Source organism: Fundulus heteroclitus, chromosome 18 (assembly GCF_011125445.2).
Source record: "Fundulus heteroclitus isolate FHET01 chromosome 18, MU-UCD_Fhet_4.1, whole genome shotgun sequence".
Taxonomy (NCBI): domain Eukaryota; kingdom Metazoa; phylum Chordata; class Actinopteri; order Cyprinodontiformes; family Fundulidae; genus Fundulus; species Fundulus heteroclitus.
This window is the reverse complement of record NC_046378.1, coordinates 6,833,507-6,860,937: the sequence shown is the minus strand read 5'-3', so window position 1 is coordinate 6,860,937 and position 27,431 is coordinate 6,833,507. Positions and strand designations below refer to the sequence as shown.

At 45.7% G+C, this 27,431-nt stretch overlaps 1 protein-coding gene across 5 annotated transcripts; it reads right to left on the bottom strand.

The window, feature by feature from the left end:
- Positions 1–137: 137 nt before the first annotated feature.
- Positions 138–25,347, bottom strand: LOC105933179 (centrosomal protein of 164 kDa). Of its 5 annotated transcripts, none has more exons than XM_036149677.1 (28): positions 25,168–25,347; positions 24,711–24,794; positions 23,850–23,961; positions 22,678–22,903; positions 22,205–22,372; positions 21,998–22,132; positions 21,820–21,900; positions 21,055–21,159; positions 16,575–17,594; positions 16,042–16,095; positions 15,829–15,965; positions 15,190–15,717; positions 14,953–15,084; positions 14,572–14,767; positions 14,219–14,296; positions 13,932–14,054; positions 13,670–13,813; positions 13,497–13,580; positions 5,225–5,293; positions 4,881–5,140; positions 4,538–4,711; positions 4,272–4,449; positions 4,076–4,180; positions 3,722–3,824; positions 2,548–2,913; positions 2,390–2,462; positions 2,193–2,312; positions 138–646 (listed from the first exon to the last, which is right to left on the bottom strand). In XM_036149677.1, exons 2-28 carry the CDS (start codon positions 24,787–24,789, stop codon positions 550–552), a joined length of 4,947 nt encoding a protein of 1,648 aa, XP_036005570.1. In that variant the 5' UTR covers positions 24,790–24,794; positions 25,168–25,347; the 3' UTR covers positions 138–549. The 5 variants fall into 5 exon arrangements, with proteins under 5 accessions (XP_036005570.1, XP_036005568.1, XP_036005571.1 ...); XM_036149675.1 differs by having other exon boundaries at positions 4,076–4,183; positions 25,168–25,346; XM_036149678.1 differs by having other exon boundaries at positions 2,390–2,456; positions 4,076–4,183; positions 25,168–25,346.
- Between the last annotated feature and the right edge of the window lie 2,084 nt (positions 25,348–27,431).

Sequence of the window (27,431 nt, the reverse complement as noted above, 5' to 3'; positions counted from 1 at the left end):
CTTTTAATGGTTTTCCTGTCAACAGACTCTCCCACCTGAGCTACGGGTCTCCAGCAGCTCCTCCAGAGCCACCCTGGACTTCTCGGTGGCTCCTCCAGTTTATTTTTGGCCAGAAAGGGAAAAAAATGCAACATTCATGTATATAAAAAAAAAAGGTACATTTAATAAAAATAGAATATTTACACACTAGCACAATATGAGTATGCAGACACTGGCTGCTGCTCTGTAAACACTAAAGGAGTAAATAACACCTTTTTTTTTTTAAGCAGTTAACCACCAGCTAATTGATTTTTGCTGCTGAAGTTTTAAAAAAATCTATTTAAAGCCTTTCTCTAAGTGCCTTAGACAAGAAACTGGTATAAAATGTAACCTGCACATAGTTTTAGGAGAAATGGGGTCCCGGCCTGAGCCACGTCCACAGCGGAGGAGGCGGTACATCCCTGAAGACCTGTGTGCCCAGAGCTTTGAAAGAGTCTTTGTAAACATGGCTTTGCCGACACGTCACGGCGTCGTTAAATGCTCTGAAGTCCACGGAGCCGTGGGTTGTCCTCAGTGGTGATAGACTCTGATCTGGTTGTTGTCGTCCAAGCCCAGCTGGACCAGTCCGTTCTTGGAGGAAGCAGCTCGGTAGCGGGTGAACAGAGGTCTGGAGGGCTGAGTTAAAGGCAGCGATGGACACCAGTGACGAGGGGAAGAGGGTTACCGCGGAGCTGCTCAGAGGCAGGAAGTTCATACAGATGACAAGGTTTTTTTGTTTTATTTTCAGTGTGGAATGATGCCACAGCACACCAACGATCTGTAAGAACAAGATGCGCCTACGAGTCAGATTCTCTGTCTCCACACACGACTTCGCTGATATTCTGTTAAACCTCAGCAAGTGGCAGACGAGCCACACTCCCTTTGTATTCGTCGAAAAGCTTCTGGCCCGCCTTGTTTGCTACAGTCACCTCTAATACACCACATAATTAGGTCTGGGAGACTTTTGGGAAGCTTCTGAATTGGCATGTCCATCCCCCTGACTTCGGTCTTATTGGAAATTTCCAAACTACGTTCACCATGTGGGTCCATGCCAGAAAGCTTTAAAGGAGTTCTGCCACGTCTGCCCTGAGGAGGTCAAATATCCAGCCAGGGGCACGCATGGAAGCTAACTGGTGGCAACAGAAAGCTTTTTTGTTCAGATATACATGCATTTGAACCTGTTTCTATCATTTTGGCCATGTGTGGATTCAATGAATTCCAATTTGTAGGCGCTACGCTTGCTTTTTAAACCCACCGAAGCAGACTGTCCAATCATTTAGAAAGGAGACGGTTGAAATAAACCAGTCAACACAAATATGACATTGGAGCTCCTGTTAATGCAGACGTTTCTTACAGCTCTGACTGATCTGTCACTGATTCCGATTTACCCGCAGATCCAACTTGTCCCTCGCTTGCAGCCTTTTAAAGGTGCGTTCACGCCAACGAGAATGATTTCCATGTTCTCCCTGCATGAAGGCCTCAGCTCCAGGGAGCATTCGCCGACCCATGGGCGGCGATGCGTATTTTTTTAGCTTTCCGCATCACATACAGCAGTGGTTCCCAGACTTTTGTGTTTCAACTGCAGTGAAACAACGATAAAACAAACTGCTTCTTGTCTTCTTTAAATTACAAAACTACCACTTTTAAAGTGTAACTGTTGAGAGTTTGACTGTCGATTTTACTGCGTAGTTGAATTCAACATTGCCATCAATCTCTATTTCTGAAATAACCTCTTAACATTGGTCATTTTTCCAGTCCATTTCTACCATGACCCCCCTGCAAGCCCCCCCACTTTGGGAACCACTGACGTACGGCAACGAATCACTGTATAGACTCCATGCCCGCCACGGTGAGCTGAACACAGAAGGATCTGGAAAGCGGATAGACGCCCCTCCACTCTGATGACGCGGTGAAGCGAGCTGGCCGAAATTTCACCGCCTTGTCCGTGCAAATTGTTTGCGAGAGAGAGGTGAAGTGTCAAGCGATCCACTCCCTGTTCCTGTTCGGTGTGAACGCACCTTTAAAGGTTATTCAGTTTTTCTTCTTATCCACTGAGAAAATATTCATTTATTTCAATTCAATCAGCTACTCCCCCCCCCCCCCAAAAAAAAGCTAATCTGTATAAATAGTAGTGGTTGCAACCTGGTTTTTGTTTTTTCTGGTATAAAGGATACATGCTGGGGTCCTTCCTGCGCAGGTCCAGCCACTTCCTGTTACTGTCAATCAGCCCCTGCAGCCTCTGACCGTCCAGCTCCGCTGACCTCTGCGTCGCCTGGCGGCCGCGGCTGTGCTCACTTCCACACGCACAGAAACACACTTCAGGCATCACTGTGCAGTAACGATCGACTGCGTCATCAAACGGCGCGCATACCTGACTGCAGGGTACGATGGATAAGAGGAGAGGGTTCTGGCGGCGCTGGAGGAGAGCGGGTCGACGGCTGCTCCTGGAGGACAGAGGAACAGCTCAGCAACCAACGGCGGGGACTAAATGAGCCCGAGCGATCGGACTTTCATGACACGTCGACCCACCTGGGAATATCTGGCTCCATCTGCTGCTCATGAAGTCTGCCGAGGCGGTGAGGCCGCTGCTGATGGGGGTGCTGAACAGGGGGCCGCCTGCTGAGCTGCTCTGAGGTGCCCAGCTCCAGAGCGGCTCTGACAGCCTCTCAGGTGGCGCCGCAGAGCCGGGAGTCACCGGCACCGCGGCGGCTGGGCCCCACGCCTCTGTGCCGAACCTCTGAGGCTGAGGCACGGAGTAGAGGGCGTACGGTGAGCCGTGCTCCCTCTGGGCCAGCGTGCCCAGTGCGCTCAGAACGCTGTTGAGCTGGCCTGAGATGTGCTGCAGGGACTCCGCTAGCTCCTGGACTTTGGCTGGGACGGTGGGGTGGTCTCCTGCTGAGGAGAGGAGGAGACCGGCATGAAGAGGCGAAACGGCACGGAGGACGCACACAAACCACTGAGCTCTCCAGCTCATATGCATCTTCACTCACATCCTGCTTGCTGAGCATGGGGGATTGCTGAAAAGCGAAGAGCGTGTTCCCTTAGACGGAGAACTTCGTACCCGTTGCCCTTCTAACTCAAATCTGCCTTAGTTGTCCTTCAACTTATTCCTGCGGGTTTTCAGCTGGACCCGCAGGAATAAACTGAAGTGGATTACGCGCAGAGACTCGGCATTCACATTAAAATCATGGAACCCTACAGAAAAGCTCCGGCCCAGGAGGGACGGCTCTGCTGGGGCCTCGCGTGCAGCAAACGTTTCAGGGGCTCACACCTCGATGTTTAATTCACAAAACATCGATCGTATCTGCAGAGCTGGTATGTCTCCGCTCCAGAAGCGTGGAAAACACTGCAAAAAGGGAACTAAAAGTAGGTAAAATCCTCTTGAGATTAGTGTCTTTTTCATTGATTTGAGCTGGTAAATCAGACTATTTGCCAATTGAATAAGATTTTTGCACTTAAAATACGAACAATTCATCTCCATCTTGTTTCAAGTGCAGGATGACTAATTATCTTAAATTAGGGGTAGAAATTCTCATTCCATTGGCATAAAGTGTTATGTAGCTGCTCAAATCAAGTAAAAATACACTGATTTTAAGAAAATTTTGCTGACTTTTAGTTCCCTTTTTGCAGTGAACACACGTTTAGCACGCAGCAGGCCTGCTAAGAAGGACTCCTGGGTCTTTGCGTGTGACAGGAGCGTCACCTGTGCCGCCCGGCGGCTCCGCGGCGCTGCTGATGTCTGACTCAGTCACGTCGAACGTCACCTTCCTGTCTTCGGCGAGCCGAGATGAATCCTGGAGCATGGCCTGAAAGAACGACGCAACAAAGAAGGCTGGTGGTTGACATTCTGACAGGAAACACGCACTAAGCAACCAAGCGAGCACAAAACAACCTCCTCGGTCGGCAGAACACATTAAAGACAGATCTTTATATAGAGATCTATATAAAAGTGAAACCAGGTGTTTAGTTATGCTCCAGCGACTCAGATATTTCCCACTCAACGGTTAAAAGACGTCTGTGGCAGAAGCAGCTCAGAATGACGTGTGCTTCGCCTCACCTCCTCCGCCATGGAGCTCTCCAGCTGCTGAAGCTGCTCCTCTTTCCTGCGCAGCAGGGAGGCTCCTCTCTGCACCGTCCGCTGAAGCTCCGCCACGTCTCTGGCCTCCTGACAGGATGGGGGGAAAGCAATCAGTAATCAATCAGCTTTTAGCGATCAGCCCCACCCGGCCGGTTGTAAGAGCCCCTCCCTGCACCTGCTGGAGGGTTCTCATCCCCTCCTCGGCCGCCCCTCTGAGGGCGGGGTCCTGGGCGCCGCCGGTCTGGGCCGCCCGCAGCGCCGCCTGCCTCTCCACCAGCCGGCTGCTCTCCCTCTCCAGGAACTGCTTGGTCTTCTGGATGGAGGCGCCGTGTGAGGAGACGTACTGCTGGAACCTGCGAACAAAGTCACCTTTGGCCTTTTAGCCCCTCGGGAAAGCGGCGCTCTTGAGTCCGCGTCGCTCGCCGCGTCGTTTCCGCTTACTCGTTGATGCTGCTGTGGCTGTCCGGCGCAGAGGAGAGAGGCGGCTCGTCCAGCTCCTCGACGTGCAGCGAGGGCTCGGTCCTGTCGTCGGAGGGCGCTGCCGCCTCCTCGGCCTTGTTTCGGCTCCGCTCCGGGTTGGCCAGCGCGCTTCCGTCTTTGGCTTGTTCCAGCTCGCTGGACAAAACAAAAACCTCCTTAAAGTTTAGCTTTCGTTTTGAGGCGTGAACATCAAGCTCTTGTTCTCGCATGTTTTCAAGCCAGAGTTAAAATTTAAAACAAAATGCTTTAACACAAACCAGCGCTTCTAGTGTTACACTGTTGCCGTTACAGAGGCTGTTCAAACCTGAGTCTGCAGGCCAGGCGGTCGCATCGCTCCTGCAGCAGCGCCACCTTGCTCTCCAGCCGCTCCCTGTCCTCCCTGGCCCTCCTGCTCTCCTCCCTGGCTTTGTCTCGCTCCTCCCTCATCCTCTCTCTCTGATCCTTGGCCTCGTCCCTCTCCTCCCGGGCGAAGTGAGAGATCTGCCGGGCTTGGGCCACCTCCTCCCTCAGCCTCTGCAGCTCCTCGTTCAGCTGGTCTCTCTCCCGGACCAGCCGAGGTAACGCCTGAGGGAGGCACGGGGGGAAGCGTGTTGGTGGTCGGCACAGACGACGGAGAGTTAATGGTTAAACGGCGGGAAAAGCTCACACCTCGAGCTGTCTGTCCAGCTCCTCCTCCTCGTCTCCGAGCTTCTTCCTCCTCCTGTCAAGATCTGCAGCCTGGCGGGAGGAGCAGACGATCAGTCTGGGTAGTGCTGGTGTGAACCTTGAAACGTCAGCCTTCTAAATATCTTGTTGGGATTGTATCTGACAGGCCAACACAAAATAATAACTAGAGTGGTTCTTTTGGGGGAGCTGCAGAGCTTCACAACTCAGGTGGGAGACTCTGTTGACGATGTAATCATCAGCGTTGCACTCAACAAATCTGAGTTAGCCCTTGTTGTGATGGAGCGCTCACACCAAACGCGATACAGCTCAATTTTCCATCACCTGCCATTGATCGCTTTTACTAAGTGTTATAAGAATTATTATTCTGAAGTCACTATGGCCTCACACCACTCGGACAGAGGAGGCCTGGAGACCTGATGTCTGTGTATGAGATCCACTGTTTTCTGATTGCAAGGCCAAATGCTGCAGCTGCTGAGGGATACTGATTGTTTACGATAGACTGTCTTTGTTTTGTCTAATGGGAAGGCCACGGTGCAGTATTAGGGGAAGCCCGAAAAGCAACACAGACAGAGACAGGGCAGACAGAGACTGCAGCGGAACCGTGGGGTGCGATTACTTTCCATCTATGTGAATCTCTGCTCTGTTTCTCAATAAAAGTGCTGGAACGTTATACCACCGTCTCGTTAATTAGTAAAGATGGGAACTCAGTTACTATTGCTTAGAATTCCACCCAAAACTCCCACAACAATTTGGCGTAAACGAACAAGATCTCCGACCGACGAGCGAGGGAGTCCGGGGACAGGAGCTGCTTTGGCCGGCCCGGAGAGGTTATCCGGCCTCTGGTACCCCGAATGGATTTTCAAGGGATGTGGAGGAGCTCCTGGTCTCGGAGCGTCTCTGGGCGTCGGCGCGAAGATTCGAACCTTTCTTTCATGAGACGGTAAGGGGATTATTTTCCAGCTCTTTTAAAAACAAACGCAATTGGTCAAAAAATGCTTGCAAGCTTTTAAATTTTAAACCCCATTTTAAAGTATACCTCAAGAAATTTTAAAATTTAAAACTGTAAACCTAAAAGGTAGTAAAAGTAAAAGCCGGTAGAAATAATGAATTATATTTAATCCTTAAGGCAAATAAAACAGGGTTCGCAATACCGAACGGTGACTAAGGTTTAAACATTAAACTAAAATTCAAAATTTAATTAGAATACGTTTTCAGCTGAAATACGGACTTTCCCACAAGGGGGGAGGAGTGGCAGAGTGATTTTCACCTGGAGAACAGGTGACCGGCTGAGCAGTTTGCAGCTGGTCCATTAAAGTCCTCTTGTCTTGGGTTTGTGCAAGAGGCTGTCCACTTCTGTTGTGGATGAAAGCGGCAGGGATGCTTAAGTCCTTGACTGTTGCGAAGACGTTTGCAGCTTTGATAAGTGGGGACCCCGACCATTATACCAAAAAGGCGACCATCGGATGTGAGGCCTTTCATTTAGTTGGTCGATCGTGCTAAGGACGTAAAAAATATTAATAAAAAAACAAAAAAAGGAAAAAATAAATAAAAACAAACAAAAAAAAGTCTGGAAGCAGAAGAGTCAGTGTAATGGGGGAAAGGCAGAGGTTTTTCAGGGTCAAGCCTAGCCCCAGGGTGAGACGTTCGATTTCATGCTGAAAAACGTAGGGGCCCAGACGCATGACATGCATAAATGATTTGATATGATTTGATTAAACATGCAGATTTCTCACATAGGGGTTATTATTATTACTATTATTTTATTTTATTGCAGTACTGCTACTAAATAATAAAAATAAAATTAAGAGGAAAAAAAGCGAAAATTGAATAAAATGGATAAAAACAAGGAAACGGAAACGAAACTAAAAAGGCGTTGCACCGGGGAAGCGTTTACGTGGGGACCGATTAGGCACTTCCGTTGTGGATAAAATTGGTCTAAACTGCTAATAGCGACGTATAACTTTCAAAAATGGGTAAGCGTCCAAGTGTCTGCGAGACACAGAGTTGTATCCTTGCGGGACTGAAGCGTAAAACCGCGTGTGGACGAAGCATCGGGGGGTCGTAACCAGCGCACGCTCTCCACCTTTTAAACTAAGCGGGAACTTAACGCGTTGAAAACATCTTTCGGCGTTGACGTTTAAAAAATATGAAAAACATAGAACTATTTAAGATGGTGAAAAAGCAGGCCTGCACGTGTTTGTCTGTCAGAATGTCATCGTTTGTATGTAACCGTACGTGTGTATGTATCTATGTAACTAAACGTTCGTATGTGTGAATTAATTCGGGGTAAAAGTAATGTTCATGGTTTCAGAATGTTCATTTGTTTTGGGAGAACTGCAGCTCCGTAATTCAAATGACATTTTAAGCATGGACTATGTTAACAATAGAGGTACAGTAAAAGAGAGATTTAAATAACAAAGTTTGTTTTTTAACATTAAATATCAGGACCAAATTAAATTGATACACGGAGAGATTAACATGGCTTGAACAGAAATATTTCAGCTTTGTTAGAAATTGGACATAAGCGTTACATAAGCTTGTTAAGTTTACTGTTTTACAAATTTAGGCTGAGATCCTATAATTGTTTTTTAGCCCTAAAGTAATTTAAAATTACTGAGATCTCATTGCTTGTAATAATAATGATTCATCACAAACCAGTCCAGTTGAAAGAAGTTTAGATATACAAGATTTTTGATTTAAATAGATGAGGGAAAACTGTGCTTTGAACAAACTGTATGGAAGTAAATATGGTTGCTTTTCTAAGGGTTTTCTATTCATTTATTTTATTTCTTTTTACTTGGGATTTGAATGCAACTAATGAGAAATTTTGAGAAGCGTCAAAATATCAGAAGGCCACGTTACACGCGTCATCAGTAAAAAAAATCATCTGATTTTATTAGTTATGCTGCGCTGAGGCGAACCTCAGAGGGACAGTATAACCTGAGAAGGACAATAGATATGATAAACAAATCTGACCATGATTTAAACATCTGAATGTTTATGGCGAGGCTGGGTCTGTGTGTTCTGGCCTGGGGCCCGAAAACTATGTCAGAGGGAAAAAATAAATAAAGCCAGCTTCTGAAGGGTTAAATTTTAATTGTAATCTTGGTTTGTTTTGGGTAGCCTTCTCAATGTGCTGAATTATGGGGAAAACTCTTATCATTTATAGAGAAACACTAGAAGCTCAAAAACTAAAATGGAACAATCATTGCTTTAAAGTTTCACACTTGACCAATTTAGATTGAAAAGGTATATATGAATAAAATTATTACTAACAGCAAGTACACATGGTCAAAGGACCAGAAGGATATCAAAAAGGTTTGTAATAAGTCAAAAACCTATGTCATATTGGAAAAGACATAATTGTGCTCCTTGGAAAACAATTTTGTTTTAATTTTGTTTGGTTAATTTCTTTCGTTTTTTTGTTTTCTTTCTTTTGGAGGTGTTTTGAACAGAGTTTCAAAGGAAAGGTAAAGAATAGAAACCTTCCCAGGATCAGAGAAAAAAAGGGAAAAAACATCATGTTAAAGGGACACTAAGGGGACCAGGGTTTTAACTGCATGCTATTAACACTCTTGTTTTTCTCTGAGTTATTGCTTTCAGATTAAAGGAGACGCCACCTTTTCTGCCAACAGAAGACTCTGAAAAGACAGTGCTAGCAGTGCGGTAAGGAGTTATAATCAGATTTGGACACTAAATTATACTTAGTTTTAACCAAGTTATGCCAGATCTTCCAGCAGGAAAGGTGGTGTCTTAAAAATGTTTGTTGCTTTCTGCTATTAACAGCTCTATCTTTCTGCTTCTTTTTCTTTGCAAATAAACCTGGTCAGTATGATAGGATTGGGCTAACATAGAGATTTAGTCTCATTTTAGACATTCTCAGATGCGAGAGAATGCAGAAACAGTGCCGCAGTGCCATGGGGGCTGATCCTTGGGACAAGGACTAAAGGTGATGTCATTGACTTCAGCCTGATCCAGTTTTGAGTTTTATTTTGTCAGAGACAAAGTTTGATTTATTTTTTTCATCCTTTTGTTTCTTTTATGTTTGTCATGTTAGAGGGAACACTGTAGTTAAAATGTTTGTGACTGCTTTGCTGTAATTTCTTTTCAATCTATGGAGCGTTTTCTTTGGCAAAAAATGCTGGCAGAATTCATTCTGTTTGCAGGCGTGAGGACTGGAGGATGGACTGTTGATGAGAAGGAGAATGTTGGGCTGCTGAATTTAGACATTGGACTGGAAAATGGACATTGAAGGACTATGACTGAGGCATCGGACAACCTTCGACAACAAACACAGATGAGTTCTGCAGACACGACTTCATGCATTTCACTTCAGATTTTGTTGTACACAATTAAAACAAAACACATTAAGATTATGTAAAGGTGAAAACTTTTAAAGAAGCACCTTGATGGAATTATGGAGCAACTTAATAACTTAAGTGGGTATTATATCAACAGTTAAATAAATAAATGAATTAATTAGTTTTCACTATATAGGTAGAGTAATCTGAACTTTTAAATAGCATTTCATTTAATGAACATCTTAGTGTAAGCTGATTTCTGCTACTCCGGCAGGCATCAATAAAACAGTAACAAAAGGTTACTGGATAAAATGGGTAATGTTGCAATAAAATTAGCACAATGACACATCCTACTAACTAACATGGGTAAATTTAGGATTAAAGCATCAGGGTACAATGGTTACAATATTTATGGAGATTTAATATCTTTCAACTAGAACACAAATAACTCAAAAGTCTTTTTAACCAGTTAACCTGTTAACCTGAGGGCTTTTAGATCAGGATAATTTAATGGTTATCGTCTTACATACAAAAAATAAGTAAGATTAATTTAATTAGATTAGATTATGGGGACATTTTGGATCTGGTCAGGATGGTTGGGGGGCTGTGATGATAAAAGGGTAACAGCTTGAAGGTGGTATCAATGAATGAAGGTTTTTCTCTGAGGAACATTAAAGCAGCAAAGACACCCCACATTGGAACTCCTGTTTTGAACGGGACATAAGGTGAGATCCTTACAATAAGAGGCGTTCCACACAGGGGGGTGTGGAGACCCCTGGGGCATGGCACCCAGGACGAGCTGCTGTGGACTTGACAAAGCTGGTGGAACCAGAGGGACGACAAGGTGGTCCCACATGTCATCTGACACCTTACACTGACTGTAAAGGGTTCTGGGTTTTCAGGGTTGCTGAAAACAGAAAGCTTCAGAGAACCTTAACCCTTCCTGACCTGGCACTCAGAATACATAGATCATAGATCAGATTGCAGAGGCCTAGACAAATAGGAACGCAGAGACGCGTTCACCCAAGAACTTCTTAATAAAAGTCCTTAATCCTCAGTTTAAGAAAATAAATAATCACATGTATGGTTTACTTTATTTTAGGATTAATTTGGGAACTAATTCTGATTTGCTTAAGTAGCTTTAGTTGTTCTACAATGTTAGAGCGTTTTCAAAAGCTCCTGTTCTCTCTCATTGCTTTGTTTGTAGAACCATGGCGTCCTTGAACAGTAACAGCATGGTATAAATATTTTGTCTTTTCTGTGCAGAACAGCACCTCGCTTTCTTTAAAAAAAAAAAAAAAAAAAAGAGGGAGAGAGGAAAAAGGCTTTCACATGGAAAGGCTTTCTTTTTCTCAGTTGGGTTTTCAAAATAAATGGGAAATGTCATGAAACGAATATGTTGATGAAATTATGTTGCAGAGAACTTCAACTGTCAGACAACAACAGTTAAGACACACATTAAAAGCATTCTGTTAAGAATTATTATGAATTTACTGCAGATACATTTGAACTTAAAGATTACTATTTTAATTAATAATTAAATTGCAGAATTCTGAGAGCTAAATAATTGTGCACAGAAATATCTTGAATGTGAAAGTGCTTGAAGAATGTTTTAATAAATGACACATGAAAGGGGTTTTGATAAGAACACTAATTACACCTTGTTTCTGTTCTCTAGTGGGAACAAGGACTCGTGTCTGCAGACCATCTTCACAAAGTGTTTTATTAGAGAGAAATGCAAAATAAAATGCTCAGTGCCCATCCAGAACTGAACGCTTATTACCATCCAGCTCAATCGTCCAGCCTGAGAGGGGGAACCAAGAAGAGGACTGGGGATGAAGAAGCCAGAGAACTCTGATTCCTTATTCTTCAACGGGAGGAGTTGCCTGAAGAGACACTAAGCGCGATTAGATTAATTTCTGCCTTGTGCCTGAATGGCCTGAAGGCTTTCTTAACTTTGCGTTCTTGACGTTTAGAACTCTTCTCATATTGTGTTGCTGTTTGTTTAACTGCTCTGTTCCACTGACTCACACGTTTGATTTTTTTGTGTTATGAGATCTACACTTTAATGTAACATCATGTTGATCAATATGGGTTTATGAAAAATGGAAACTGTTTGCTTCAGACACACAAGGATCTATGGTTTATGCACCTTTTGATTTGATATAGGAAGAACCAGGATCGGATTGGCTCTAAAGATCCTTTAATATTAGCGGGTAATGATAACACTTAGATTCAATACAGGGTTTTCAGGCTCAGATTGGCCGAGAGCAGATTTCCCTGGGAGGGGGGCTTGCCAGTTTTTACTGCCCCCTAGGGGTAGCGTTTTCTGGAGGTTCCCCTGCACGCACTGAACCTCTCCTGCCTTTGCTCCTGGTGTTATAAGTTTGGAGTGGTGGATTATTGTCCATCGTAGGGGTGAGTGGAGAAAGGAGTAGGAGGGTATTCAGGGTGGGTAAAGAGTAGACGGATTCGACCTTGGTTAATGAACAGGGTTTAGCTTACCATAGTCTAATGTAATTTTAAAATAATGTGCGCATAGGTACCTAAAACAGGCCTTACCTAATTAGATGAATCCTAAATTGTAGACAAAAGCTAAATCTTTGATCTTGTGTGTTAAAGCTCTATGAAGCATTCATGTTGATCTGTACTAAAAGTTCCAGCACTACCCGGTTCCAACACGGGAACCCTTTGGGTCCCACTTTACGAGTTTACAGAAATGGTTCCTCTGTGCTTTGTTCACATTTTCAAGTGATGGGTCATCTTGTTTTGTCTTGATGCTGACGACGCCATCATCAAAAAAAAAAAAGAAAAAAAAAAAAAAGAGAGGAATGTTATAAGAATTATTATTCTGAAGTCACTATGGCCTCACACCACTCGGACAGAGGAGGCCTGGAGACCTGATGTCTGTGTATGAGATCCACTGTTTTCTGATTGCAAGGCCAAATGCTGCAGCTGCTGAGGGATACTGATTGTTTACGATAGACTGTCTTTGTTTTGTCTAATGGGAAGGCCACGGTGCAGTATTAGGGGAAGCCCGAAAAGCGACACGGACAGAGACAGGGCAGACAGAGACTGCAGCGGAACCGTGGGGTGCGATTACTTTCCAACTATGTGAATCTCTGCTCTGTTTCTCAATAAAGGTGCTGGAACGTTATACCACCGTCTCGTCATTTAGTAAAGATGGGAACTCAGTTACTATTGTTTAATATCCCACCCAAAACTCCCATAACACTAAGCGAGTCATGGGGCGGAAAGCCGAACAACGGCGTTGTGGTTCCGCAAGAAGCACCATCTGCAGCTGTTTGTGGAGCGCGATGGCTTCCAGCGGGTGTTTCCAGGCCCCAGTATGAGAAGCATTTCACTCCAGGACCCAAAATACAGGCTTTTTGGAGAGTGAATCTATTGTTGCGCAACAGAATTGTTTTTTTTTGCCCCTTAACGTGACGCAAATTGGCTGAAAAGTTCAGATTTTTTAACTTGAACCAAAATCGCAGGTAATAACGCTGTAATAACGCCCCCTAGGGGTTGGGAGGTATATCGATATTGAAAGCCAGAATATCGATATTAAATCATTTTTAAATAACATTGATATTAATCTTTGTATTATTTTTTATGCACAGCCCTATCAGCCAGCTGGTCGGAGTCGACTGGAATTTGGATGGAGATGAATTCAGGATCAATACTGGTGTAAAAGCTGCTCGAGGCTGGAAACCAGACTGGAGCCTGGGCAGCAGAATCGCTCTAAACACACAGCCAGAGCTGGTTTTAGGGTGGCCCAAAGTCCAGAGCTAATTGGAAATTTGTAACCTACTGAAGGCAAGGCAGATTTTTCCACAATTTTCTGTTGGTTTATCACATAAAATCCCAGAAAATACACAGACATTAGAGGCTGTTAACGGGAAGTGACACGATTGGCCTGCGAAGCACTGTCTAGAATTAGAGAAAGAAACCTTGGTTTGCAGCAAGACTTCCTGGCTCTTCAGCTCTTTCTCTCTCAGCTCCAGCCTGTCTGCTAGATCCCGCAGCTCTGACTCCTGCAGGAGAAGGTCAGATCGTTGCGTTGTACGGGAAGGACAGATCCTTTAACCTCTTAGGAGAAAACCCGCTTCCCGTTTGGTCTCACCTTGCGCGAATGAGCCAGCTGAGTCTTTTGGAGCTGCCCATCGAGCTGCAGGCGGAGTTTCTCCAGCCGGAGGTCGTGTGATGCCTGGAGGCGCTCTCTGTCCTCCTGGAGCGTATGCAACAGGCGCTCCCTCTGAGCGCTCTCCTAGAACACCAGCAAGCACAGGTGCCATAAATGCTCACCTCATAGCGCACAGGAGGATCTTATTCCTCTCCAGAGTACTGAGGTGCGCGGCGTGGCTGAGCCTGTTCCCATGTCTGACCTCGTCCAGGTACTTCTCTCTGATGTCGTTCATCTCCCGCCTGTGGTCGTCCTTCAGCTGCTCCAGCTTCCTGTCGTGGTCCCGCTGCACCTCGTCGCGCACTTCCTGCAGCACGTCGCTCAGCTGGGCCGGCCGTGGAGAGGGTTCGGTTCGCAGGAGGACAAGAGCGCAGAGCTTAAGTGGGAACCCGAGCCTCGGGGCGCCGGCTCGTGTTTACGCAGGAACACGGATGGTGCTGATGACAGCGCTCTGTGTGTGTGTGTGTGTGTGTGTGTGTGCTCCCTAACCTCTCTGTGGTACTCTGCCAGCTGGTGTTCAGGTCGGGGACTGACTATCAGCTCCCTCCTCCTCTCGGTGCTGTTGACCTTCGTACAGACAGAAGCTTGTAAACACAGACGGATCTTTGATTTGTTTTGGCTGCAAGATCCATCAAAACGGCTCAAATGTCGACTTTTGGATGGAGCTGACGTTTGATGTTCGGCCTGAGCGGAGTGACTAACTACGGGGTGTTTCCTGCTTTTAGAGACGGCTATGTCTAGAAGGAGGTTCCTGGTGAGCTGCAGAGTCACGCAGGGATTCCTGCACCAAACAATTGTGCAATTTAAAAACAAAGCGCCTTTTAAGCCTCGCGCTCGCTCACCTCCTGCTTAAGAGCGTCCACTTTCTCCCCCCTCTCCCTCTCCAGCCTCTTCCTCGTGGCCTCCAGCTCCTCCTCCGACTCCGCCTGCAGGCGTTCCACATCCTGCTTCCTCTGCGCCTCCAGCCGAGCCCGGGTGGCGGCTCGCTCCTCCTCCAGGGCGACGCGTAGCTCCTTCAACGTGGCCTCGCTCTCGTCCCTGAGGGTATCAAACAGACAGCGGCCTTAGCTTGAAGCCAGCATGATGAACAGAAAGGTGCACCGAGGTAACAACGGGTAACAACTTGAGCATCACTTTGTGTCGGTCTATCGCCGCCTATAACAGCCAGGTGGCTGTAACATAACGGGATGTGGGGGGGGCTGCCGGTGCGCCGCAGGTCCTACCTGAGCTTTCGCTGCTGCTGCTCCCGCTCCTCCCTGACGGACTGCCTCAGCTCCTCCAGCGTTTTATCGGCCTCCTCCTTCAGCCCGGCCTCCTCCTCCCTCCTCTTGGACAGCAGGTTCTGCCGCAGCTCCCTGGAAGCACAGTCGCGGCGTGAACAGCAGGAAGACGCGCTCCGGGGTCACGGTGGATGTACCTTTAGCCACCATGCAGTCCTGATTGACTCGGCCAACACCTACCTCAGCCTTTTCTCACTTTCATCCCTCAGTTTCCTTTCCTCCGCCTCCTCCTCCCTCCTCAGTTCCTCCTGAAGGAGACGCATCCTCTTTTCCCTTTCCTTCAACAAACGCTGCCTCTCCTCCTCCAGCCCTTGCTCGAGGTCCCTTCTCAGCCTCTCCGCTTCCTCCCCCATTTCCTCCTCCTTTTGCCTCATACTCCCCTCCTCCCTCTCTGCCCTCATCTCATCTTTCTCCTCCTTTTTCTCCATCCGAGCTTTCCACTTCGGCTCTTCTCCCAGGGAACTTCCTGGCCTCTTGGAGGCAGGTTCTGCATCCTGGACCGGGGCGTCTAACGCCCGGCCAGACCGACCTCTGGAGGTTTCGGGTCTCTGCAGCCCCAGAGTCCCACCGAGGCTTTGTGTCTTGTGACGTTTGGGGGACCTTTGTTCTACGGAGGAGGAGCTGGATTGTGACCGGTCGGACTGGTGGAGGACAAGTCGATCAACTTCATGAGCTGCTGGCTCGTCTTTGCCTTGAGACGGCAGCGGACTGAGGAGATGGTGAGAGAGGAGAAGGCGTTATGGTCGTTGCACACTTGGGAGAAGCACTAGAGCAAAGAAATCTTTAAAGTGAAGCAGTAATATCCAAAGGGGAAATAACCTCCTGGTGACGTCCGTCTTTGCCTGGCCTCCGCCCTCGCCCCCCGCCTCGTCCTCTCCGGTCTCCTCCCTCTCGTCCTTGTCCAGCGGACTGATGGTGCCGGACAGGTCGTTGACGTCCAGAACCTTCTGCGACAGCTTCAGAGACAGAGAACCAGAAGCTTCCTCAGTGTTTAGAAATCAAACAGCCGGGTTAGCGGATGACGAGTGTTACCTTCAGATCCGCGGAGGAGGAAACCTCTGCAACGCTCTTGTTGGGCCCAGATTCCTGCAATGACACAAACACACTCAGTGGAAAAGGCAACGCCGCCGAGCCTCTGCACGAACACGCAGACAAACAAACAAACGAAGACTGGACCAGGACCGAGGGAGGGCGGACATGCAAGCAGAGTTCAAGGCTAGGCTGCAGGCAGCACCCCTCTGAAGACGCCTAGAAGCAAAGCGAGTACGCTGATGTGGGGGAGGTGTTGGCCGGAACCGAAGGTCCCGTCTCTGACTGAGCATCTCAGGTGAAAAACCTTCGACAAAAACGCAGGGCGCTAATCTGTACTGCCGATGAGAGCAGGGACCGAAACCTTCCAATCCAGTCCTCAGGGGCTCACGCAGATTACCCGTTGACGAGGGTAATCCGCTCGCATGCATGAGGAATCACAGCAACGCCACTCAGCCCCCGAGGCGCTGGAGTTGGACGTGGGGAGCTACATGCACCTGCTGGCAGAGACCGGAGGAGGCAACACCGAGCCCTACCTCTGCAGGAAGGGAGGAGGTGGTCCTCCGTCCTAGCCCGGCGGGCTGGCCATGAGACGGCCCCGCCGTAAACACCTCAACGACTTCTTCTTCGCTTTCTGACGCTCCTGGTGGAGCTCGGCCCTCTGACTCGTCCTCTATCTCCACTCCTTCCTTCCACGTCTCTTCTCCTTCGCTGCGCACACATCTTTCTAGAACCTCGTCTGGAGTCTCTGTCTGTTTTCTGCGGCTTATGGAGCATCCCTGCAGAGCGCCGTCACTCTCCCCCTCCTCGTCTCCTTCCCCTTCCTGCCCCGTTTCACGAGTCTTTTCCTCCTCTGGCTTCTCGGTCTCACCCGGAGGTTCATCACTAACGTTTCGCTCAGCCTCACCTCTCCTTTCTTCTGCTTTGCCCATCTTCTCAGTCCCTCTGCCATCCTTATCTAAACTGAGGCATTCTTCAGCCACTTCATCCTCAGATTCAGACTCTTCCACTTCTTTCTCTCCATCATTCCCACCCATTACATCCTTCTTGGTCTCGTTGCTTTCAGTTTTCTCGTCTCTGTTCTTGCTCTCATCATTCTGGCCCTTAACATTTCCTTCTAACTCCTCGTTCTCTTCACCTTGTTCTCTCCTCTTCTGTCCACTGCTGTGACCAGTGCTGTCTGGAAAGTCCTTTGCTTCATCTTTGCCAACACTGAATCCCTCCTCCAGCTCGTCACCTTCTCTCTCTTTACTTCCACTCTGATGCTCGTCCACTCCTTCCTTTTCTTTTTTTTGGCTTAGATCATCTTGCGTCTCTCTTTTAGTTCCAGCATTGTTCACAGTCCCTGCCTCTTTGTCCCTCTCCATCTTTACTTTATCTCCTGTCCCATGATCTTCGTCAACTTCCTCATCATCCTCCCCTTCATTTAACTCCCTCTCTCCCTCCTGTTCAGAGTGTTCAGACTCAGGGGTGGTAGCACCAGCTCCCTCGTCACTGGCTTGGCTTCTGCCGCCCACCCCGGCTGAGAGGTGGACGCGGCGGCCCCTTAAAGAGTCCTTGTTGGAGGGACAGAAGAAGAGCGGTCCATCCATCCCAAAACACAAAGGAAGGCGTGCAGAGACACAAAAGGGCAGATAGGGGGCGGGAGTGGGAATCAGGCAGACAAAAAGAGAGTGACTCCCACAGAAGGACAATAAAAGGCGGGACATTACTTAGACAGTTGCATGCAAAACTGACGGCGCATGCATTGGACAAACTTTCTAACATGAAGAAATTCCCATAGATGCTGAAATAGCTAAAGAAGCCTGGTAAAAAAAAAAAATAAAGTACACTCTCTTTCAAATCTAAAACTTTACATGTCACAGCATAATAAAGAAAACTATTAAGAACCTAGTCTGGTATCAAAAAAAAGTTAATGTTATATATAAACTTTGGTCATCCCGTCAGCAGCACTGGGATCCCTCAGGGTCGTGTGCTCGGTTCATTGTCAATCCCACTGTTAACACACACGTATGTGCATCAACACGTGAGAAAAAACATTTCAATTGCAGGTGAAACTACAAGAGTGGGACTGTGGCATAAACCCAAATACAGGGAGGAAGTCAAACAGGTCCAGGCCTGGTGCAGAGACAACAGCCTCGTACTCAAGTTGGACCACACAGAACAGACTGCTGTCGTTGAGGAAACTGAAACACCAGGATCTACATAACGTTCCACAAAGCTGTGGGTGAGACCGCGCTGATGTCGTGCATCCTAGCTCAGCGTTCCAGCTTTAAGATTGCAGAAAAGATCTCCTTGCAAAGAACAGCGAATGGAGCGGAAAAGATCGATGGATTGCATCTACCATCTATTTTATATGTTTTGAATAATCTGTTGAAAATTCCAGATAAACCTCATCTGGTTTTGTTACACATTTTATTGTAAGAGTTGAATAAAACAAGGATAAATTAATTTATGCAAAACATTGTATCGGGTCACTGAAGTCTGCAGGAACTAGTTCATGTACAGCTCTCTTAGTGTGACATCACAATATAGTAAAAGATATAAAGATTGTTTTTATTTCTTCTCTAAGTATTCTTTTGAACATTTACGGCTGTGTTTAGCACTCACTTCTCAGGGGTAAATCGTTTCACTTGGTTTTTGCGAGATAAACGACGACGAAGCGTGAAATAGGCTAGGACATGAAATAATAAAGGTACATAAAACTTAAAAGTGAAAGAGGGTGTACTTCGTCTTAAAGCCAGGACCTTATGAGTGAACAATTAAAAAGAAACAACAATACACAGTGAAGCTCAACATTATTGTCATACAACCAGGATGCTTGTTTCTGACAAGAAACGAAACTAGTATCAAAAGATAATAACATGGTAAAAAGGAGTATCAATTTAGGAATAATAATGTTTTATGCACTAGGCTGCCTTTTAAAGTGTCTACAAAATAAACTTTCTTTCCACAAATATATCTCTGGTAATGAGATCCATGTCTTTAAAGTTAGAAGGCACCCTTGCAATCACCCTAATCTTAAACTGCGGTCAAATCAGGACCATTAAAAGATTACTTTAAACCAAATCTGCAAGCGGTATGAATATTTTTGGGCTAAACACTGGTCCCAGATTTTTTTTTAACACACAGCTGCTGATTATACAACAAAGGTCTGAGGAAGTCATTTACAAGCACAACGTATTTATTTCAGCACTGAACTGAAGCACTATAGGTCAGTGGGGAATTTCTCCAGGAAAACTCTTCAGTTGTGATGAAAGAACAGTTTGTCCTATTCTCACGTTAGTTACATAAAATCAGTGACAAAGAGTAGATTAGATTCATTATGTTGGCTGTAGGGATGTCCCGATCGCAGCATTTTCAACGTTCAGTATTCAGAGTCTCTGAGTAAAACAGCAAACAGAAGTCCTCAACCCTGTTGGTGGCGTACTGCGACTGTCACCCGCACCCCCAGTGAGCCATGTATGGCCATTAAAAAAAATTATGTTTTTTTTTTTCATGTACAGGGCTTGCAAATCCGTCTAATGGGCCAATCAGATGGAGCCCTGCCGGTGTCATGTGACCTGTTTTGTCAGGAGAAATGAACATCTTTAGAGATTCTTGGTTGTTATGAGTCCAATTACAGAATCATATCAAAAGAGGGAAAACAAGCTAGCATTAGAACAGCACTTCAGCTAACTATTTGGCATGAAAACATGCTTTCACTGAAGACGAGCTGTGTGTGTGTGTGTGTGTGTGTGTGATCTCAGGTACTGAATATCTTTAAAAATGTCCTGTTGGGACATCATATCTGTCACGGTAAAGAGAACACGCTACTGGAGGTATCAGGAAGACGCTTGCCGTCTCTGGGTTGAATCCAATACTAGTAAAGAATGGAGTGTGTGTCGTGTTATTTTAAAAAATATTTTTAAAATGTGAATTTATATGGACTGATATTACCTTTGCATGATTTTCCTACATCGTGCACCTTTAACGTTTAATGGCATTGAGAGGATCCGGTCTCAGTATCGGCAGATGCCTCTTCTCACAGGACTCTGATCAGTAATGGGTAGGGATGCACCGATATGACAATCTGGGCCAATATCGACATCCGATATTAATATTGCTGTTATGTCCGATAACCGATGAGTGTGTGTGTATTTAACAGAATTTTTGAATGTGGGTTATAGTCTAGACATACATGCTGCTTTTCTTTCGACACTGTGAAACCAAGCTGCTGACATCTCTGCTTCATTTAAATAAAAATAATAATCCTGGCTGCAGTGCATTACTGTCACATGGCCAATAAAAAACCAAAAACAACGCATGACTAACCCCATCTCCTCCCTCTCCTGGAACACAGGCACAAAGCGCAACCAAATGGAAATAAACATCGGTTGTTAGTGCGGGCCCAGTTTTACTTATCCGAACGATGCCGATATGTTAAAAAATGACTAACATCGGCCGGTGCCGCTGTTAATGGCGATATATGGTGCATCCCTTGTAATGGTGACAAACATTTTGATCGGGACATCCCCGGTTGGCGGTGGAGAAGCATGCCAGGGATGCTTCAGCTCAGACGGCGTAGCAGTAACAGTGACAGTAGGAGGACAGGAGGACAAAGAGGAAGGCACAGTAAAAGCCGTGCCCATAGGACAGATCCCAGCAGCACAGCAGCTGCAGAAAGGGGGAAGGTTGGGGGGAGGGGGGTGGTTTAACGTCAAAAAGACAAGAGAAGGAATGACACATGGTTTAAAAAAAACACAGCAGCACAAAATGGTGAGAAAAAAGAAAACCAGCAACCAAAGACACGACAACTTTTCTGAGCCAAGTATTCGTGTGTTTCCGATACTTTTGTTAGGGGAAAAAAAAGCTGAACTTTCAGGTCATTTTGGATCTTAAAAGAAAAACACACCGTTAAAATGCGCTATAACCTCTATAAAACACAAAAACGGTGACGGAAAAGAGTCGAGCTGAGAGCTTTAAATGAATGAGACGGCGCGGTGCCCACCGGAGGGCGAGAAAGTCTGCGTTTACCTGGTGGGACGGTGGCTCGGGGCTGTGGTCTCCGGACCGGGCCAAGTCCTGCAGCTCCGGCTCCGTCCTCTCCTCGGCTGGCGTCGCACCGCTGCCGTCGCTGTCCTGCTCGAAACGTGCGCACAGAACACGCACACTTTTTTTTTTTCCTGAGACTATCCAAACTCTTTAAAACGCGTTTACCGAACCGCTTGGCTACACCAAGGGGCCCCAGAGAAGATTTTTAAAAAGCTTTACGGCTGGTTCACACGGCAGGATTTTCAAAGCCTGAGATATCAGATGGGAAATCTTGCAAAATAATCATGGACGACCAGGAAGAATAATAGGGATTGTTTGTGGACTGATTTTAACGGAGAAAATACGTAAGAAAAAGAAAAGCTGTTGTTTAAAGAAGTGGAGACAACGCGACTGGGGGGCTCTACGCTTCCTGCGATGTGAAATAGAGGCGAGTTTCTGATTGGTTAGCCAGGCTGCATGCTCGTTTTTCCTCAGGGAGCACCACACATGCTAGGATATCGGGGCAAGACAACCCAACATGTTGGACATCCCCGATTTGAGATCTGAGCGGTCCCGACGTTCCACCGAGCGGACCCGATCACTCCTGACACGCCACACACAGCAGGAATGTCTCTTAGGATTCTCTTAGGAGGTACGCCGATAATCGGCGCCTCTCAGGAAGGGGGAGATCGGGGCGAAAATTGAGCTCAGAATCCTGCCGTGTGAACCAGCCCTCACATCCATCCCCTGATGCGTCGACCCGTCTACCTCATATTGCAGGCCTCCTCCCAGAGCGTCCAGGTCCAGGTGGAGGTTCTTCAGCAGCCTGTCTGATCCGGAAGGACTCAGCTGAAAATAGGACCAGTTCCGGTTTGGTGAGGGGGGAAGAAAAAAAAAGAAAAAGAAAAAAAAGAATTTCTTAAAAACAACAGAAATGTTCACCGACCTCATTTTCAGACATTTTCTCGTCATCGTTGCCGTCGTCGTCCTCGTCGTCGTAGCATAAGCCGTGCAGAGTGAGCGCGACCCTCTCCCCTTTCCTGGTGCCCAAAACACTCGCCGCCCCACCGCCTCGAGGACCCTGGCAAAGAAAAGAGCGTTATGTTCACCGCTAACAAACGACGGGGCACATTTATTCTTGGTAGGCGCTTACCAGAAGGGACATCTTCTTCAGAGGTTCCAACCCCGCCGAGCTGCCGAGGGACCCCCGGACAGACGGGCCGGGCCCAGAGGCGGGGCCTTGGCCCGAGGCGTCTAGACCTCTCAGAGGAGCCAAGGCGGACAGCGGGGACGGCAGCGGCCCCAAAGATGAGCTCAGCGCCTACAGGAAGAGGAAAGGGCAAAGTTCACACCGTCCTTTTCACACTTATTTAAAAGGTTAGTAGGTCAGGCGAGATGACCCGTGTTGTAAATCAAGTTTTATTTTGTAGAAAATAATAATAAAGTGTTTATTTTTGTATTTCATGATGCACTGAAAGGGTTAGATCTCACAATTTCCCTGCTAGAAATTCATCACATTAAAAGATCACTCATCTTAAAATTATTATTGAGACCCTAAAGAATGTCTAAATATAAAGCTTCAAATTGTTCTAGAAACAACGTAATGATCCAATAAGAGCCGCTAACCGCTGAAGTCTTCGGCGGCTCCTTCTTCTTCTTCTTTTCTTTTTTCTCCCTCTTTTCTTTCTTCTTCTTGTCCTTCTTAGCCCCCCCGCCGCCGGCAGGGCCTGTGAGCTTGAGGCGCTCGCGCTCCTGGCTCGCCATGCAGCGGTAGTGCTCTTCGCAGGGGTGGTCCCAGGTGGACTGGCCCGTGGAGAAGTTGAAGTAGTAGATGTCCCCTGTCACGTCCTGGCTGCGTCCGAGCGGGGGAGAGGAAAAAGTAGGGAATCAGTTTGAGCTATAAAAAAAAAAGCTTATGGTCTCACTCTGACCTACGACTAGGCAGTAACTATTTCAACTGGTTCGGCCATTTAGCTGGTTTTCTATCAGTTCATAATTGCGAGCACTTTTTTTAGACTTTATAAAAATTTATAAAAATAAAAATTAAATAATAAATGTGTTTCTTAATTCTGCTGCTTTTAGTGCCTTGCTCTGTTTTCTATTTGTTTTTATTTAGTAACACTTGGAGATGGAAAAATGTGAAGTGCAGCAAAAAGTCAATAAATTATTCTTAATATTATTATTATTAGTGTTATTATTATAAACAACATTATTAAGACAAAGGAAGACATCAGGAAGGTCAGTAATATTGAGCAGACGTCTAAAGTTAGGTTGTGGTATTAAACAATATTCCACGCTTTGGTCATCTCACAAAGTTCTATTTAATCCATCATCTGAAAAAGGAAAGAGGACGGTGCAAGAAGACTACCGAGACTCGCCTGTACTGACAGGCGAGGCGAGATCCAAAGAGTCAGCCAAAAGAAAAGACGGTAACTCTGGAGGAGCTGCACAGATCCAGAGCTCAGGAGGTTGAATCGGGTGCTGGCCAGAGAAGCTGGAAGAACCGATGGGGCTAAAAACAGGGCGATCCTGGAGGAAAAGCTGCCAGAGGCTGCTAATGACCTGAATCTGGAGCACAGCTACGTCTTCCAGCAGGTAAAGGACCCTGAACATAAAGCCAGGGCTACGGTGGAACGGGTAATTGCTCAAAGCACTGTAACTGAGTAAAACTATCAAACATGGCACACACTGTTGCACTGAAAGACAAATCACTAGCACCCAGCTGGGGCTAGCCTCCCGCTAAACTAGCTAACTTACAGGCAAAGGCCTTTTTCTGCAGCCGCCTTGTCCTTACTTACCACGGCTTCCACTCGGGAGGCAAGGGGGCCATGATGCCCTCTCTGGCCAACCACAGCAGCTCCGGCTCATTGTCGGGGTCGATGCCAATCTCTCGCGCGTACTCGTGGATCTCTGACCGCAGGGAGACAGAAGAATGTGGAAAAAAAGCTGAATCAAAGGAGGGCCGTTGCTGAATAATAAAAATAAGAGTGTGCCGCTTCAAAAGAGAAACAGAGAGGACGCCAGATTACCGTTGATTACCGATTGTGGTGAACAATATATGTAGCGATACATTTTTGGCTGCATTGGGGTCTGCGGGGATGTGCATCTAAAGGTAAACCTTGAACAGACAGGTTCTAATTTTTGATAAAGATCTACCGTAGGAAATGTGTTGTCATCGTTAAAGAAACGCCATTTTCTGTATATTTTGAGGTTAAAAAAAAAAAAAAAAAAAAAAAAAGAGGATGGACGGGATGTGGATATTTGTGGGTAACGATGTAATAAATAAATAAATAATAGTTTTCCAACATAATGAAAAAAAATATTCATTTAAAATGAAACATGACTGGCACCTTTAGCATCATTCTGTTGTGAAAATTAAAAGCAATTATTCCAAGAAAGAAAAAACTGCTAAACCCTGCATTTGTTATCATTATTACATTTAATTAGCATTATAAAAATAGAATTTTGTAGCCAAAGTTATTAAGAGCCACCGTGAAAGGTCCAAAGACACACAGGTTGCAGACCCCTGCTCTAGATCTACAAAAACAATAAATAAATAAATAAATAAAAACACCACGCAGCTCCCTCTGACCCCCTACGTACATTCACTTCACTATCTGACGCATCAACTTCAGTTTACTCTGTCTGTGACTGTTTACCTTGCTCAGAGGGGATGTAGTTCTCGTCGTAGTCCTCTTCAAGGATCAGCTGGTTTCCTATGAGAGCAGCCGCCGCCATGGTTACTGCGGAGAGAACAGGAGAGCTAGATCACGGAGCACGGAGAGGAGAGGCTGACGCCGGATAGCACGCTGCCGACCGAGGAGCGCCCCGGCGAAGCATCCTACAGGCAGGCTCGCCCCCCTCCGCCGTGCCCAGAACAGGATTATAGGACGAGATGACGGCACGGCTCACAGCAAAGAGTGGAGAACTGCTTCCTAGAGGGAGCCTAACTGAGCCCAAGCGGACGGCTTTGGCGCAAGAATGACAACAAACAACTTCAAACTGTTGCGTTGGACGTTGTGTTTCTGCGTCGAAGAGCTCCGGTGTTAGCTTAGGGCTAGCTCAGCGGGCTTAGTGGTAGTTAGAGGAAGGCTTGTTCGTGGGGGGGTCGTTTACCTTCCTGGCCTTAACCGACTCGTCATCGGGTCTTTTAAGAGTGCCGAGAAGCCTGAAGCCCTCTACGGAAGCCGTGGCATAACCAGGAGCTAACAACGGTGCAACAGTCACAGCATAAACATCATCTCCATGGACGCTTTCCTGGTTTCCCGGAGAGGAAACAAGGAAAGCTCTCTGACTGGCTGAGCGGCACGAGGCCTTCGAGTGGCCTCGGAACTTCCAGTTTCGCCTAGACGTATCAGTGTCAACGAAAGGAAGAACATTATAATAAATTATGTTAATTATGATCATATTTAGACCAAAGAATGTAATCTTGTCCTATCTTCAGCAAAGCAATGTGCAAAACAAAACGTCTGTTTCTTATATTTTACTGACACTGAGCTGGATTTTCTTGTAGCTTTTAAAGTGGTCTTAATCACTAGCAACTTATTCAGACGTTAGTTAGTTAGTTAGTTAGTTAGTTAGTTAGTTAGTTAGTTAGTTAGTTAGTTAGTTAGTTAGAACTGGTAATCTAATGGTGTGTATTCTAAGATGAAATATAATCAAAGTGGACAGCTAGATTTAGAAAATATGGAAGCCCATTTCAGCCAATCTGATGAAGAAAAGTTTTATGTCATAATTCTGACTTAGTATCTCATAATTATGAGATAGCTAAGTGTCGGAAATGGGTTTCCATAAGAAAAAAAGAATACTAACATAGAGAAAGAAAGAAACATCCATTGGGGAGGGGGAACACCCCCCCACACACACACACACACACACACACACGTAATTGCAATGTCATCTATTATTATTATTATTATTATTATTATTATTATTATTATTATTATTATTATTGTTATTATTATTATTATTATTACTAATAATAATTGTCCTTTCAGAAACAAACTTCGTTTATTATTATTACTAATAATAATAATAAGAAGAAGAATTTGTTGCAATATCTGGTGGAATTTGTTTATTTATAAACAACTTATTCAGCAAACAAGTTTGTTTCTGAAAGGGCAACTGTAAAAAGAAATCAATTCTGAAAAATACTTTCTTATACAAGTTTGATTATAAAAACAATCTCATGTCGGAATACACACAAAGTCTTCTCAGTAATACATGGTAAAGCGTCTGTTGCTAATCCAGCCATTTTATGACATCTGACCTGCTTGCAGCTTGTTTTTGCTGGTATTTTGAGGATTTCTCCTTGGCGATGAGCTCCACGTCTTTGAGGCCTGATCAGTAGCTCCCCTCCAAAATGTTGATATTACTTCCGGTCAAAAGAAAAAAAAAAAAAAAAAAAAAAAAAAAAAATCCCAAAATCATATTTGTAAATAAAAACGACTACATAGGTATTTCGAAATTAATAGTAATTTCACATAGTTTTTCGAATCTTTGGATCTTTCCTTTTCCTATCAGAAAAGAATCTTGAATCTAAACTTGCCATATAGGTATGAGCTATCCTGGACCGAACTGTCAAAGTGAGGGTCTTGGTGGCATGTTCAAGTCACTTTTTGGCTTTACAAACAGTAGAGTATGATTTTCACTGTTACACAATCATTGTTTATTATTATCTCTATGCAGCACTTTACTGGATTCACGGATGATGGCAGAATTGCAGCTTCAACGGTACGAAGACCAAACGTGCTGTGGTACTCCAAGCTTTGGCCACAAGAGGGCAGATGAGGACATAAATTCAGTTCAGTGACTAAGCAGGTGTAGAAAAATGGATGGATGAGCAGAAAGGTTTTGAAACTCTTTATCAATGACATTTGACTGATACGCTCAATTGTAAATGAAAGCCTGAAAGTTAGTTAGTATGTCCTACTTACTGTGGTGCAAGTGAAGTGTTACATTAAAAAAAAACGCTTCCTAGTCTTTAGTACATCAATGCTGCTTTTGTCTATATTAAAATACAATAAGTCGAGTGTATTTCATGGGTAATACTACAAGAACTAATACGGTGGTTTCCAAAAATCCCTCCTGACTCGCCCACACGCATGAAGAGCTGCTCTTCCCTAAAGCTGGGTTTTATTTAAGTATCAGGGTGAATGGCCTCTTCATCTTGAGCAATGCTTTCCAATCACAAACAGGCCTTGAAACTTAGATGACCGACACCTACGCAAAACACACAACGCCGGTGTGCCCTTTGTAACGCATTCAGTTTTGTTGCGAATTACGTGATAGAGGACGTTAAGGTGAAACGGGTTGACTGGGATCCTCTCGTACTTCAGGTCCAGACGTGGGCTAGCCAAGCCCAAAACGTTGCTGGCTTG

Excerpts from the sequence above, each read along its gene's own strand:
- LOC105933179 (XM_036149675.1), bottom strand. The coding sequence starts at position 24,789 with ATGGCGGCGGCTGCTCTCATAGGAAACCAGCTGATCCTTGAAGAGGAC. Across the intron at positions 21,160-21,819 it reads GAGGAGGCCTGCAATATGAG|GACAGCGACGGCAGCGGTGC; the intron begins GTAGACGGGTCG and ends CGTTTCGAGCAG. Across the intron at positions 13,814-13,931 it reads GAGAGAAGTACCTGGACGAG|GAGAGCGCTCAGAGGGAGCG; the intron begins GTCAGACATGGG and ends CTGGTGTTCTAG.